The sequence below is a fragment of the Cetorhinus maximus genome, chromosome 3 (genome assembly GCF_964194155.1).
Source record: "Cetorhinus maximus chromosome 3, sCetMax3.hap1.1, whole genome shotgun sequence".
NCBI classification, from domain to species: Eukaryota; Metazoa; Chordata; class Chondrichthyes; order Lamniformes; family Cetorhinidae; genus Cetorhinus; species Cetorhinus maximus.
Window position 1 is genome coordinate 17,907,735 of NC_135881.1, and position 16,269 is coordinate 17,924,003.

Below are 16,269 nucleotides of genomic sequence, written 5' to 3' on the forward strand. Positions count from 1 at the left end.
GGAAGCCAGTGTTTAGTGGCGTACCATAGGGATCTGTGCTGGATCCCCTATTATTTGTCATTTATATAAATGACATGGATGACTATGTGGGAGGTAGGATTCGTAAGTTTGTGGATGACACAAAGATTGGCTTGGTGGTTAACAGTGAGGTTGAGTGTCTTGGGCTACAGGAAGATATAGACGGGATGGTCAAATGGGCAGATAAGTGGCAGATGGAATTTAACCCTGAAAAGTGTGAGGTGATACACTTTGGAAGGAGTAATTTGACAAGGAAGTATTCAATGAATGGCATGACACTAGGACATTCTGAGGAACAAAGGGACCTTGGCATGTGTGAAGGCGGGGGGGCATGTTAGTGGGGTGGTGAAAAAGGCATATGGGACACTTGCCTTTATCAATTGAGGCATAGATTACAAAAGTAGGGAGGTCATGTTGGAGTTGTATAGAACCTTGGTGAGGCCACAGATGGAGTACTGTTTGCAGTTCTGGTCGCAATTATAGGAAGGATGTGATTGCACTGGAGGACTGGAGGGGGTGCAGAGGAGATTCACCAGGATGTTGCCTGGGATGAAACATTAAGTTATGAAGAGAGGTTGGATAGACTTGGGTTGTTTTTGTTGGAGCAGAGAAGACTGAGGGGCAACCTCAGTCTTAAGATTATGAGGGGCATGGACAGGATGGATAGGGAGCAGCTGTTCCCCTTAGTTGAAGGGTCAGTCACGAGGGGACATAAGTTCAAGTTGAGGGGCAGGAGGTTTAGGGGGGATGTGAGGAAAAACCTTTTTACCCAGAGGGTGGTGACGGTCTTGAATGCGCTGCCTGGGAGGGTGGTGGAGGTGGGTTGCCTCACATCCTTTAAAAAGTACCTGAATGAGCACTTGGCACATCATAACATTCAAGGCTATGGGCCAAGTGCTGGTAAATGGGATTAGGTAGGTAGGTCAGATCTTTTTCACGTGTCGGTGCAGACTTGATGGGCCGAAGGGCCTCTTCTGCACTGTGTGATTCTGTGACTGATTGTGGCATCAAGGAGCCCCAGCAAAACCGGAGTCAATGGAAATTAGGGGGGAAACTTTCTGCTGAGTCATTCCTAGCACAAAGGAAGATGGTTGTGGTTGTTGGAGGTCAGTCATCTCAGCTCCAGGATATCACTGCAGGAGTTCCTCAGGGTAGGGTCCTCGGCCCAACCGTCTTCAGCTGCTTAATCAATGACCCTCCTTCCATCATAAGGTCAGAAGTGGGGATGTTCACTGATGATTGCACAATGTTCAACACCAGTTGTGACTCCTCAAATACTGAAGCAGTCCATGTCCAAATGCAGCAAGACCTGGACAATATCCAGGCTTGGGCTGACAAGTGGCAAGTAACATTTGCGCCACACAAGTGTCAGGCAATGACCACCTCCAACAAGAGAGAATCCAACCATTGCCCTTGATGTTCAATTGCATTACCATCACTGAATCTCCCACGAGCAACATCCTGGGGGTTACCATTGACCAGAAACTGAACTGGACTAGCCATATAAATACTGTGGCTACAAGGGCAGGTCAGAGGCTAGGAATCGTGCGAGTAACTCACTTCTTGACTCTCCAAACTCCATCATCTACAAGGCACAAGTCAGGAGTATGATGGAATACTCCCCAGTTGCCTGGATGAGTGCAGCTCTCACAACACTCAAGAAGCTTGACACCATCCAGGACAAAACAGCCCATTTGATGGATACCACATCCACAAACATTCACCCCCTCTACCACGGACATACAATAACAGCAGGGTATACCATCAACAAGATGCATTGCAGGAATTCACCAAGGCTCCTTCGACAGCACCTTCCAAACCCACGACCACTACCATCTAGAAGGACAAGGGCAGCAGGTAGATGGGAACACCGCCATCTAGATGTTCCCCTCTAAGTCACTCACCATTCTGACTTGGAAATATATTGCTGTTCCTTCACTGTCACTGGGTCAAAATCCTGGAACTCCCTTCTTAACAGCACTGTGGGTGTACCTACACCACAGGGACTGCAGCGATTCAAGAAGGCAGCTCACCACCATCTTCTCAAGGGGAACTAGCGATGGGCAATAAACGCTGGCCCAGCCAGTAAAGCCCACAACCCGTGAATGAATAAAAAAAACTAGGTTGTGATTTCCAGGAAAAGGTATGAGAGGCTGAACATTCTGCTCTCAGATACACATTATGCATTGCCTTGAAACAAAACAAAAATAGCTGGAAAAACTCAGCAGGTCTGACAGCATCTGCAGAGAGGAATACAGTTAACGTTTCGAGTCCGTATGACTCTACATCAGGGTTCTGCTGAGTTTTTCCAGCTATTTTTGTTTTCGTTTCAGATTTCCAGTATCTACAGTATTTTGCTTTTATCTATGCATTGCTTTGAGTCTGGCATAGCCATTATACTCTTAGTGATAATTAATGTCACATTTCTCCCTAGATATTATCTGCTTTAGAATCCTAAAGTGGTGGCTCTTTCATTTAGCTAAATTACTGTTGCTCTTCTTCCAAAGTAGATTCAACCTCATTACATGACTTCTAACAAATGCCTAAAGAAAAAGGTCATCAGGAAGTGCAGAGTGTGCAGTGTACACAAGAAGGATTATAGAATCATAGAATTGTTATAGCACATTGAACCCATCGTGTCTGTGCTGGCTTTCTGTAAGAGCAACTCATCTGGTCCCACTCTTCCACCTTTTCCCTGTAGGCCTGCAAATATTTTCTTTTCAGATAATTATCCAATGTCCTTTTGAAGGCCTTGATTTAATCTGCCTCCACCACACTCTCAGGCCAGAATTTTCCAGCCCCACCACGGCGGGTTTCTCTGCGGCAGGGCCAGCAAGCCATTGAAGCAGTCACATCGGTGGGACCGCAAGATCCCGCTGGCGTGAGGGGCTGGAAAATTCTGGCCTCAGGCATTGAATTATGAGGCACACTTAGATCAAGTGAGGTCTTAATGTCTGTTAACTTATGGAAACCTGATGAGCTGCATCAATGGTGCATAAGGCTAGGTGGTTATGATGATTAAAGGACCTGATAAGGTAGATAGAGAGAAACTATTTCCTCTGGTGGGTGGAGTCCAGAACTAGGGGAAATAATCTTAAAATTAGAGCTAGGCCTTTCAGTGGGTGAAATCAGGAAATATTTCTTCACATACAGGGCAGTGGAAATCTGGAACTCTCTCCTCCAAATAGCAGTAGAGGCTGGGAGCCAACTGAAAATTCAAAAATGGAGATTGACAGATATTTTTAGGCAAGGGTCTTAAGGATTACGGAACCAAGGCAGGTAAGATGGAGTTAAGATACAGATCAGCCATTATCTATTTGAATGATGAAACAGGCTTGAGCAACTGAATGGCCTACCCCATTTCCCCTGAAGGAAGAACACGTTTGTTGTGTAAACTAAATAGGGGAAGTATTCTGTTTCAAGACTGGTTACCAGTTCACACCTAACAGTTGTGATTCTAAACAGTGATGTCAATCTTTCCAGACAGTGAGTTGCAAGTGATTATGGTAATATATCTCACCTTGGCTACAAGAGCATGCTTTCCAATAAACATAACCATTGCTGAAACAGCAGCAAGTACCTTGAAGTAATCTCAGTTGAAGGATACTGTGTAAAGGCATCATAACATGGCCCACAAAGACAGGATTGTGAATTTATTTTTGCAAAATAGAGTTTTCGTGTCTGCAGAGATCATGGTTCCATTATTTTTACATATTCTTATTTGTGCAAATATTATATAAATGTGTTTGTAAAATATGCTTCCTAGTAATACTAAATTCTGCATAAACTGTAACTATCACTGGGAAAGCACTGATAAATCATCATGTTTACCTCACTAAATATGAAAAACATTCTGACATTATCCCTCAATGTAATGAATATACAATCATAAAACAATAAACAATTCCAAAGCAAGTAACTTTTATGTCTCTTGGTAGGTGTTTTGCACTTACTTTCTTTTAAAGGAGGTATCAATGGCACTTTCATAACTTCCATGTACGGGCTCCCATGCAATGCCGTATTAGATGGATCGGCACTTTCCTGGGGCTTGCTCACATCCCCTTCTTTTCTCTCTTTCAGTTTTGGTTTCTCTTTGCTTTTCAACTGCCATGAAAAGTGAGCAGGCAATGTCTGACTTTTCCTTGTTCCCCTTGAATCTTGAAAATGTTTGCTCGTGTTTAAATCCCGCAACACAGATAAAGAATATCGATTTCCTCCTTCATCTTCATCAAACTGATGTAAACCTTTATCCCAATTTAGTGAAGCAGACCTGCTAAATAATCTTAAAAGACTAGATCTGCCAAAAGTTTCTGAAGTAGACTTTGACAATGGGTCTGAGTGGGTTTCACTGGCAGTCAGACTTGTTTCACTTGAAGCAATTGGAGTTTTTGCATCCTTTTGGTTTTTGAATGCTTTTCTTAGACTTTCAAAACTTTGATGTATTTTGTTTTCCAGTGAAGTTCTTTTAGATTTTTTTTTACTTTTTGATTCTCCTTCCTCAATATCTGATGTGGGCTCATCTTCTTCAGTATCTTTGAGCAATTCCAATAAATCTGATTCCCATTCATCTGCATTCATATTCCAAGAACACTCATATGCTGTTTCAGGCTCATCGCACAATATTTCATATGAGGTGGTTGAAGTCTGGTCTAACTTTCCTTGTAAAGGACTATAATTTTTGGTCTTTGTTTCCCTCGAAAGAAATGCTTCTTCAGATGTACATGGCACAGGCAAATTTTTGGTTTCAGAAGTGTTTTTCCCTTCAAACTTTTGAGACAGTTCATACTCTAGTCCACAGTTGTATGGCTCTGATAGATTAAAGTAATCTGTGTCTGGTTCTACTGCATCAAAGTATAAAGAGCTGACATTTTCACTTGAACTCTTCTCCTGAGATCCAGACGTGACAACTGAAGCAGCAACAGAGGAAATTTCAGTCTCCAACTCAGAATCCGTAGGACGTTGAAAGTCATAAGACCTGATCCCTGAAACATTTGTATGTGAATTGGTAGGCTTGTCATAATACTGCCTTTTTGTTGTTATGGACTCCAACTCCGGAGGTTCAAAGAGAGGTGAGCTCTTTATATCTTCAAATGATTGTGAAAAATCACAGCCCTTGGTTTGCAGATCTGATGGACTCTGAGGGGAAGCATCTGCACTAGAGTCCATCTCTGAATGTTGACTGTCACTGTCTTTGATGTCAGTAATACAGGTCCTCTCCATGTTGAGCTCTGTGTTCTGTTCTTTTTCTGATGAGTGTAAAGGAGTTACATCAGTTTGCACAGATTGGTCTATCTCAGAGAGAATATTTTTTGTGGGGCATTCTGAAATATATTTTAAGTCTGTTAAAAAGGTGCCCTCTTCAGGTAAGCATATTGTGTCACTTAGTATCGATCTGCACATTCCTGGTTCCTGTGTACCTGACTCTTGTGCATCCAGGGAAACAGGATGGGATGATAAAGCATCATCTAGGATTGTCATTGTATTGGAGTTTGGACCTGACTGCTGGGGAAATGGCTCCAGTATTTCACTCTCAGATTCTTCCGCTATAGTTTGAGCTAAGAACTCTACTTCACATACATCCAATGACTTGCTCCTTCTTGAATTTTCCTTAGGAGAATACACCACAATATTGCCATCATCGTGAGATGCTGATCTTTCTAGCTTTCCGGAGATGTGGCTTGAGGTTTCGCCAAATCTTTCAATGTTAGATCTTCTATCCTGAACAGACATCTGAAAGCACTCCAAGAGTGGCTGGCGTAGACCACTTACCTTTCCTTTAGTGTAACCTGCCTGTACAAAACGTTTTCTCGTTCTTTCAAGGCTCCTAGCATATTTAGCATCCTCAGTAGAAAGATCCCTATTCTCCTGCGTATCACTGTAGAAAGTACTTTTTATCAGACAATGTCTTGGTAAAAGTCTGGGTGATTGTTTGGTGTTTGTATCCAGTAAGCTGCCTTGTTCTGATAATTGAAGTGTGAGAGCACTATCAGCTGAAATGCCACGAAATAAATTGTGTGTTGCTGCTCCTTCCACTCTTGAGCAGTCTGAAATCTCTTTAGTAGCTGCTTTGGAAATAGGATGCTTCATGGTTCTAGCACTTAAATTCAGGTCTTCACATGTTTCAGAATATTTATGCTGTGCTTTCATATCCTCTTCATATTCTGCACCTATTTCATGTTTTACATCTGATTGCTTTTCAACAGCAGTGCTTCTAGTTAACAGTGGCCTATTGCTCTTGTGTCCACTGATATTTGGATCTATAATGTCTGTTGAGAAAGAAGTAGACAATGGGGTTTCAAAATATTCACCTTCAGTTGCAGAGTATTGATCAAACAAAGCCTGGTTGATATCTGGAGTATGGATTGAATGTGGTTCTGTCTGGTGGGTGCAGTCTTCAAAATCAGAAGAAGGACTAGCTGTTGGTGAGCTACTTTCATTAAACAAATGCCGAGGCATGCCAAGAGAAAGGTCTTCAGAAGTCCCTTCCAAAAGTTGAGGAATTGACCTCATCACAAGTATTGATTTGTAGCTCATAAGGGAGTGCTGAAAATAATAGAAAGATGACAAATTTAAAGACCGAAGAAAATATTAGTTCTAAAAACAACCTGACTTTTTTTTAAGTCAAAAGTAGGTCTAAAAAAAATTATCTATTTCACATCAGATTTGTAAACATGTTTCAAACTGAGGGGTAAAAAGCTCTAGCCTTTTCACAATAACAGGTATAGTCTAATTTTGAGGTGTTTGTACATAGCTAGTGATTTCATAGATTTTCTCAATTTGTTTTTAATTCTCAAAACATTCATGAGCCCAAGAAAAAGGCAAGTTAAAGGAATTCTTTAGAAAACCCAACAGCAACAAAAAACTATTTGTACCTCCTAAATATCGTCCATCTTTGGCCCTGCCTCACCCCATGGCCTGCTGAAAGCGGAATCCATGCTTTTGTTACCTTCAGACTCAACTATTCCAATGTTCTCTTACCTGGTCTCCCAACTTCCACCCTCCATAAAGGTGAACTTGTCCAAAACTCTGCTGCTCCTATTCTAACTCGAACCAAGTTCCATTCACCCATAAGCCCTGTGCTCACTGACCTACATTGTCTCCCCATATTCAAAATCCTTTATGGCCTAGACCCTCCCTATCTATAACCTCCCCTAGCCCTACAACCCTTCGAGAACTCTGCTTGCTGCAAATCTGGCCTTTTGTGCAACCCACACTTTCATCGCCCTTCCCATCTGTGGCCTCAGCTGTCTGGATCCCAAGCTCTGGAATTTCCTCCCAATACCTCGTTGCCTCTCTGCCTCTTCCTCTCCTCCTTCAAGATGCCCCTTATAACTTCCTTAACATTCATCCCTCCTGTCCCACAAAAGAAATATAACTAAGGAAGAAAAACTTGCAATTATGTAGCACATTGTCAGGATGGCTGAAAATGTTCCAAAACAATAAGCTAATTATGAAATAAAGCCTGGATTTTCTTTGTGGAGGTAGTAGCCTAAACCCCCAGCTGAAAAGTTGAGAGAGAGCTTGCCTTCAGAAGGCTGGGAAGCCATGGGTTTAAATTTATGGCCATCAGGTTATTAAGTGGCTCAGATCCTGGCATCTGCTCCTATTTGGGAGAGTGTCCCAATCAGATGACTGGCAATTCTCCAGTCCCAGCAGTGCTGCCAGAAGAGGCAGTCCCCCAAGAGGAAAAGTATGGAGGCCAGACTGCAAGTTTTATGGGGCAGTTACGTCGGGGCCAGTCAGGCGGGGCCTGGCAAGGGGCAGGGAATCTACTATTGGGAAGTTGGTGGGGTAGGGGAAACAAACGGGGGCAATGATCACCCTCACAGGGACCCTCAGTTGGTCACAGGGTGCTTGAACAACAGGGACCACCCCTCAGAGCCTGCAGTAAGGCAGCCTTGCCCGGGGACCCTTTGTTGCTGGGAATATGCCAATGGTGGCAGGAGAAGCCCGCTATTAATTGGCTCGCCATTAAGTGGCCATTAATTGACACAAGGGTGGGTGGGCTGCCCGAAACCTCCCCTACCACTGGTAAATTCCAGCAGCAGTGGGTAGGCAATGGGTACAGTGGTCACCTGGTTTTACTCCCCCCCACCACCTGCGCCCCTGGGTGGCCCAAGACACTGGGCAGAATTTTCTGCCTGTTGGGCGGGTGGGCCCAATCCAATTTCCGGCGGGCGCATGCGCACAAAAGAGTGCACATCTCCCTGAGGCAAAATGCAGCCTCAGAGAGGTCGCTTGGACTTTGAAAAATATTAAAAAGAGAGAAAAAAAAATCCCTTACATGTCCCCCAATGTCACACGAGTTGGGACATAATTTACAGAATAACTTCATTAAAATTTTTAAAACCCTGCATGAAACCTCATCCCGCCGCTGGATGAGGTTTCATGTTTTCTCTATTTGCCTCCGGGGCTCCTGGCCTGCCCGCCAACCTTAAGGCTGGACGGGCAGGTCCTTTAATTGGTTAAATGATCCTGTCAATGGCCTCAATTGGCCATTGACAGGTCGGCGGGCCCGCAGCTGATTTTGCTGCGCCCCCGCCTTCCTGGAAATTTAAATGGGGTGGGGTGATGTCGAGGGTTCTGCCCGACGTCATCCCGTGTCATTTTATGCGTCGGCAAGTGGGCCCCGCCCCCTGCTCGCCGACGGCAAAATTCTGCCCACTGCTATGTAGGCAAATACAGTAACTAATCTATACTCCGTAACAAAATAATGAATGAACAGATGGATTTGTTTTGGTGGTAGGTGATATTAACTGAGGATGAATGTTGGACACCACACAAGGCTTCTGAATCATACCATGAAATGTCTCACAACCGCCTGAGCAAATAGATGGGTCCTCAGTTTAAAGCCTATTCTCAAAAAAAGCACCAAAACAGCAGCTCAGACAATGCAGAAAAGCTTCAGCACTACACTGAAGTGTGAAATTAGGGGCAGAATATTGCGCTCATTGGCCGGGCGTGCGCCCTACCTCAATGAGCGCAAAATGACGTGTGATGATGTCGGGCAAGGGTCCTGACTTCATCGCGCACTCGCGCAATATTTCAGTCGGCGGGTGCATGAGAGACTCGACAGCACGCCCACCGACAATTAAGTGACCTATTAAGGCTCTAAATTAATCAGTTGATCAAAATTTTTCGTTGCCCATCCAACTGTTCGATTGCCACGGGCGAGATGAGGTTTTGACAAGTGATTTAAAAAATACCTTTTGCACTCATCTCTAACATGTCCCTGCTCATGTGGCAGAGTCACACGAGGGGACATGTATTGAAACATTTTAAAATTCTTTATTGTTTATTTGGAAAATCTTCAGGTCCCTGAGGCAGCTCTGTGCCTCAGGGAGCTTTTACTGCGCGCACTTGCGCGCGTGTCGAACATCCGCATTCACCCTCCTCCCACCCCAGCACAGGCAGCGCTGAGCTTTGCATTGCGTGTTTCACGCTGGCTGGCCGTTAATTGGCCAGCCAGCGTGAAATCGCAGTTGGAGCCTGAAAGCGGGCAGCGGTCCATTCCGCGGCCACCCTCGCTCATCCCCGCCGAGCCCACCCGATGACCGGAAAATCCTGGCCCAGATTACATGCTTAAGTCTGTAGCGGAGGCTAAACCCACAACCATCTGACTCAGAAGCAAGCACCACCACGGGGTAAGGCTGACATTGCAGGAAAATGTCATAATGGATGGCATATTGAAACGTGTGCTGCTGGAGAATGAATTCCAAACCAGGACACAAACTCACTAATCAGCCATCATACATTCATTCTATGCAAAAATGCATTTTTCTAATAGCTATATATTTTATTAATTTGAATTTAAGTCTTCTGATTTCACTGGGATAACTCATCTTGACGTAATATTCTGGATGCATCTTATTTACATAGTTTAATATTTGATAATTTGATTAAAGCTATTGAGACTGTAGAGCTTAAATTTCTCTAATATTTCCACATAACTCATCCCCTTTAGACTTGGATCATTCTTGCTCCTTTTCTTTACACACTTTCCCTTTTAAATTGTATATAGCATGCCAAATGACCACAATACTCAAACTGTGGTCTCTGACCAGTACATCATAAATCCTTGGCATAACCTCTTCTGAACTGTGCCCAAATGTTTCAATGTTCTGGTTAGGCACGCCCACAGATTTTGCTTTTCTAATTGCTTCTAGACACAAGGGTAGAAATTGTGATAGGTTGAATCTAAAACGAACACAAAGCAAACTAACTTATATTATTCTATGATTAGAAAAACAGCCATCTACACTAAAGATAAATCCACCTGCTGTCCACCTCTGTCCTACCATATTGGGTGGTTTTCGGCTTGCTAAAAGATGGCAACCCTAAGTGAATGAAACAAAAAGGAAGCATAATGGCTAAAGTTATGCCCTCCTTCAATTGAGTCAGGACTGTCAAACATGCCTGTTAGAGGAAGATTTTGTAGATGGTTCTTACAAAGGCTCACTGTAAGGCAACAATTGTCTTCTTACCTGCCACTTGCTTCTTGATATAAAGAATTTCAATCTTCTTGTGTTAATCATGCAAGATTCCTGGAGTTTCTGCTTTTCCTGGAAAATAAGTTTGAGTTACTTAAGCTTCTGTACAAATATACACATGTATGTCTATTACATGAATAGTTCCTTGATGTTGTGAGAATTGTAAGAACTGGAAAAGGATATTTGGCCCAGCAAGCCTGTTCCTTTATCATAAATCAAATACACTAACTCCCTTCTCTCAATATCCTTCAATATGTCTCTCACTGAATCTCCTGAGACAGTTTACACAATGTCTGCTTCAATGCCTTCTCTATTAATTTATTTTAGCACTTTCTAGCCAAAATTTTTCTCCTTTATCTGCTTAATCCCTGCCAATTTTTCCATTTTGCATGATTTTTGATTTGACTCACTAACAGCCCTTAAAACATCCTGGGAAAGCAAAATGCAGACTGATAGATTTAGACTAATTAGAGAGGCTTCAACCAGGCCTTTGCCAGTCCTCCAACCAAAACTCATGCTGCAGTTGCTCAGTTTTCAATCTCAGCCCCTAGAGGAAGTGGATGATGGGGAATGGGAATTGGAGAAAATTGGGGAAAGGAACAGATGGAAAATGGAAAAAAGGCCGAGGTTGAGCAAAAGAAGCAGTATATTTGAATTTGTTTTTATCGAATGGCCTGTGGGCATTTTTGACGTGGAGAGATCTTGTATTTGTTGTGCATTTTTTTTTAGTTATGGGTGGTCTTGCTATTTGCTGTTACGTTCACAATAATTTGCTGTTACGCTCGCATGCGCGCGAAAGAGCGCAGAAATCTCACTGAGGCACGTAGTTGCCTCAGGGAGATTATTTGGCTTATGGAAAATTTAAATAAAGGAAAAAAATTATTTGGGCATGTCCCCTCATGTGACAGTGTCACATGAGCTGGGACATGTCAATCAATTTTAATAAAAATTTTTACTAAATTTATAAGCCCTTCATGAAACCTCAACCTACCTGTGGATGAGGTTTCATGATAAATGCGAAGGCCGCCTGGGCTCTTTGTCTGCCCGCCAACCTTAAGGGCAGCCCTGTTAATTGATTCAAGTGGTTTTAAAATGGCCTTACTAGGCCTTTGACAGTTCGGCGGACCCGCAGCTGACTCCAGTATGCGCCCGCCAAACTGAAGATTGGAATGATGCGTGGTGACGATGGGGCGCATGCCCTACGTCATTGTGTGTCATTTTACGTGTTGGCGAGTGGGGTCTGCTCCCACATGCTGACCAGAAGATTCAGGCCATGGAAAGGATCATCAACAGTGCTATCAAGCGGCTCTTACTCAGCAACAACCTGCTAACTGATGCTTAGTTTGGGGCATTACAGCCTTAGTTTAAACATGGACAAAAAAGCTGAACTCCACAGGTGAGGTAAGAGTGACTGCCCTTGACATCAAGGCGTTATTTGACTGAGTGTGGCATCAAAGAGCCCTATCAAAACTGGAGTCAATGGGAATCAGCGGCAAAACCCTCCACTGGTTGGAATCAGACCTAGCACAAAGGAAGACGGTTGTGGTTGTTGGAAGTCAATCATCTCAGTCCCAGGACATCACTGCAGGAGTTCCTCAGGGTGATGTCCTGGACCCAACCATCTTCAGCTGCTTCATCAGGTCAGAAGTGGGGATGTCCATTGATGATTGCACCATGTTCAGCATCATTTGCAACTCCTCAGATACTGAAGCAATCCATCCCCGTATGCAGCAAGACATGGACAACATTTAGGCTTGGGCTGATAAGTGGTAAATAACATTCACGTCGCATAAGTGCCAGGCAAAGGCCATTTCCAACAAGAGGGAATCCAACTATCTCCTTGTGACATTCAATGGCATTACCATCGCTGAATCCCTCACTATCAACATCCTGCAAGTTACCATTGACCAGAAGCTCAACCGGACAGCCATATAAATACTGCAGCTACAAGAGCATGTCAGAGCCTGGGAATTCTGAGGCAAGTAACTTACCTCCGGACTCCCCAAAGCCTGTTCACCATCTACAAGGAACAAGTTAAGAATGTGATGGAATACTCTCCGCTTGCCTGGATGTGTGTAGCTCCATCAACACTCACGAAGCTCGACACCATCCAGTACAAAGCAGCCTGCTTGATTGGCACCCCATTCATCACCGCCAACATGCACTCCCTCCACCACTGATGCACAGTAGCAGCAGTGTGTACCATATATAAGATGCATTGCAGCAATTCACCAAGGCTCCTCCGACAGCACCTTCCAATCCATGACCTTTAGAAGGACAAGGGCAGCAGATGCAAGGGAACGTCACCACCTGCAAGTTTCACTCCAAGTCGCATACCATCTTGACATGGAACTATATCACCATTCCTTCACTGTTGCTGGGTCAAAATCCTGGAACTCCCTGCCAAACAGCACTTCTAAAGAAACACTTCTTTACAGAGAGGGTACTTTGAATATAGAATGCTCTTCTATAAATCGTTGTTGAAGCAGTGCTGTTCAATACTGATAAGTATTTTCAAAAGGATAAGTAGGTAGCTGCATGTAAAAAGAGTAATGTTAAAGGATATGTGGAGCAACCAGAAAGTGGAATTAAGTTAGGTGGATCATGTGGAGAAAAGAACTAGCATGACAGGCCAAATAGCCTGTTTCTGTGCCATAGCATGTGAATTTTTTAAGCTCTTAATGTAAAGATTTTTTGCCATCAAAGCAATGACAATTTTGAGTTTTTATTTCATTTCCTACAGGTGCCCTGCACCACCACAGTTGTTTAAAATTTCTCTAATCATCACTGTTTTGGAAAAGTAACAGCATTTACCAGTTTTGAATGCCTCCTTGAAACATTTCTATGTTCTTAAAATCTTTATGCTAAATAACATGCTGCTATTGTCAAAATAAGTTGCCTTTAGGTTCAGTAATTGTTCCATCAACGCTTCAGCAAAAACCAAAGAAAAATATGTAAAAAAACACAGAAAATAAAAGAACACACAAAATTTACTAACGGCTATTCTTTATTACATTTTTCTTTTATTCTCACAAAAGAAGTGTAGCTGCATTATCACTAAGCAGAAAGGCAGAGTTGGTACTTGGTCATTTTAGTTTATATTGTGAAAGCAAATGACATACCTGAAACCACTGTTCTTTCAAACATTCAGATGCTGTTGGCCTTTCCCTAAAGGATGGAAATCAAGTAGCTGTTATACAAGTTATTATACTGAAGTAACTATACATCAATAAATAATTGTAAGTGCAACACACATTGCTAGAAATGAAATATATTTTGTGAATTAATGAGTTCCCTCAAGCTCAATGGAATAGTTATATATTTTAATTGTAATACTCCATAACATAGGGAAACACGGACCTCTTGTTCCCCTTCCCACTCCCAGCAAGTCCCCCCATTTGTTTTGAAATCAGAAAGTGCTAGAAGTCTGCAGCAGAGATTGACTGACATTTGCAAATTTCTAGTAGCTGTGTTTTTCATTGAAGCTGGCAGAAACAACTTGCTGTTAAATAGTGCCTTCAATATAGTAAAACATTTCAAGGAGCTTCACAGGGATGTTATGAAATGAATTTTGACACCAAGCCACTTTGGAGGCAGGCGACCAAAAGCTTGGCCATAGAGGTTCTAAGGATCAACTTAAAGGAGAGAGAGAGGTGGAGAGGTTTAGAGAGGGAATTCCAGAATTTAGGGGCAAGTCACCTAAAAGCACCAATGGTGAAACCTATATGAAACCTAGGGTTCTTACTGATCATCTGTAGTTTTAAATTTTAATTTCATTTAATTAAAGAAGATAACGTCTATGGAGACCAATTAAAGCCCCAATAACAAATTAGGAAGGAAATTATACCTCAGTGACTTTTTTTAAAACTACACATTTTATATTTCTCACCTTTTAATTATCGTGACTATTGTCCCAACTGACCTAATATTGAGATCAAAATATGCTATGCTCACGCCTAAGCCACCTGGGTTCTTGTGGCATGTTTTTCTTGCTAATTGCCATTAGAAAACAAAGCTATTGAGGATTTCTAGTTTGTGATGTTTGCTTTTTCACTGGCTGCCACTGACAGATCAGTTTCAATACTTAACAATGCTATTACAGTAGATGCACTGTTCCCTCTAATATCAAATATTCACGGTAATTCCCAGCAAAAAAGGTATCAGCCCTAATTTCACAACCCTGGCAAAAATGGGTTGAGCTGCCCTAGTCTGTGGCTATACTTGCCTTTGTGGCTCAGGAAGTAGGCATGCTGAATTTTGTGCCAGGCCACTTTTTTCTTTTCTTTTGTTGAATGGGTCAAGGAGGAGCAGGAGTTGCTGACCTGCCAGAGGGATCAGTGTTGATCCTTGCTCTCCCATGACAGACAGGCTGCAATGAAGCCACAACCTGTTTGTTGCCCATGGCTCCCTGTGCATAGTGCTTAAAGTGGAAAATTCTCCAGGGCTCTCGGTGCCGACTTCGGATGGTTCAGATGGGTGTTAATGCTCACCAACTTGGTGTCTGTTTTTGCAGCAAATTTAAAAAATCCTCCCTATCTCATCCCTTACAGCAATCTTCTTCAGTAGCAAAGCTCACAAATACTCAGCTGAACCCACTTAGGAACAGAGGAACAGGGGTATATCATTAAGTCCCGTGAACCTGTTCCATCATTCAATTAGATCTGTAACCTAGCTCTATCAATTAACTCAATCTAACTCTGCCTTGGTTACCTTCCCTAATAAAGGTATGGGACAGGCTTCTGTCCTAGTTGTAGCCTGGATGTCATATAGTTCCCAGCTTCACAGTCTTATACAGGATTTATATTTTAAAGTGACTGCAACATGGTCTCATTAATTGGTGATAGGACACCAGCGTGTAAAATTTGATTTTAGGGAGGGCAGTCAGGTGCTGGTGTGCCTACGCACCCAGGTGGCGACTTTCCGCCTTCAGGCCCTGCAGTGATACCTTTACATTGAGCCTCCTCCGAGATGGTGTGCCCTGGCGACGTATTTCTTCTGCCAGGCGCACGGCCTGAATTATAACATGCAGCTCCTCTTGATAGACCTGAGGGGCCTTCGTTGCTCCTTGCAGGCGTTGCCCGTCTTTTACCAGGACCTGATCAAAGTCTGGAACATGGTCACCTCGTGACGCAGCTTCCCCCGTCAGGAGCAGCAGCTATCGTCAGAGAGCTGCTGCTCAGGAATCCACCCCTCCGTCCCTTTCAGTGGCTGGCAGAGAGGAGGGCTGTGGCTGCCGGGGTGACCAGGATCGGGGACGTGCTGGGTGGTGGAGGAGTGGGCTGGATGCTTCCACAGGAGTTGGCGCGTCGTGCGTCCGTGGGTGTCCGGCTCGCGGCCAATTCCATTCAAGACCTTAGGATGGTCGTGCTCGGTCCTGACATTATACTGGGATACTGGGTCTCGAGGTGGCGCAGGTGTGCGGTGGTCTTCCATCTGAGCGTTCCCCTGTTTGGACGGAATTCCACATTGGCCCCAAGCCCCGAACCCTCCCTTGGGCGCCGGTGCCCCGCAGTATGAGCTACCTCGCGGAAATGTCCTCCGTGTCATTTAGCATGGCGCGGAGGAGGTTCCTATATGGACTACTCTGCACACCCTTCACTTCCTTGCCCTCGCCCGCTGCCTGGACACGCCCTGGCATGCCTTGTTGCCGTCTGGCGGCGGAGGTCCCCATAAGGAGGCCCTCTTCTGAGGTGTCCTCCCGCTTTCCATCGGGGACCTGGGGTGGAGGGTGTTGCATGCAGCATTCCCCTACAATCGTAGA

The 16,269-nt window shown here is 43.8% G+C and overlaps 1 protein-coding gene across 1 annotated transcript in view; it reads right to left on the bottom strand.

Moving 5' to 3' along the window:
• LOC144676415 (uncharacterized) overlaps nucleotides 1-13,654 on the bottom strand; it is a 67,708-nt gene extending 54,054 nt beyond the window's left edge. The window contains exons 1-3 of the mRNA XM_078536837.1: nucleotides 13,631-13,654; nucleotides 10,503-10,580; nucleotides 3,972-6,561 (exon numbers count right to left, since the gene is read on the bottom strand). Of these exons, the coding sequence (XP_078392963.1) occupies nucleotides 3,972-6,561; nucleotides 10,503-10,553 (2,641 nt within the window). The 5' untranslated portion in view covers nucleotides 10,554-10,580; nucleotides 13,631-13,654. The remainder of the gene's footprint in view (nucleotides 1-3,971; nucleotides 6,562-10,502; nucleotides 10,581-13,630) is intronic.
• Between the last annotated feature and the right edge of the window lie 2,615 nt (nucleotides 13,655-16,269).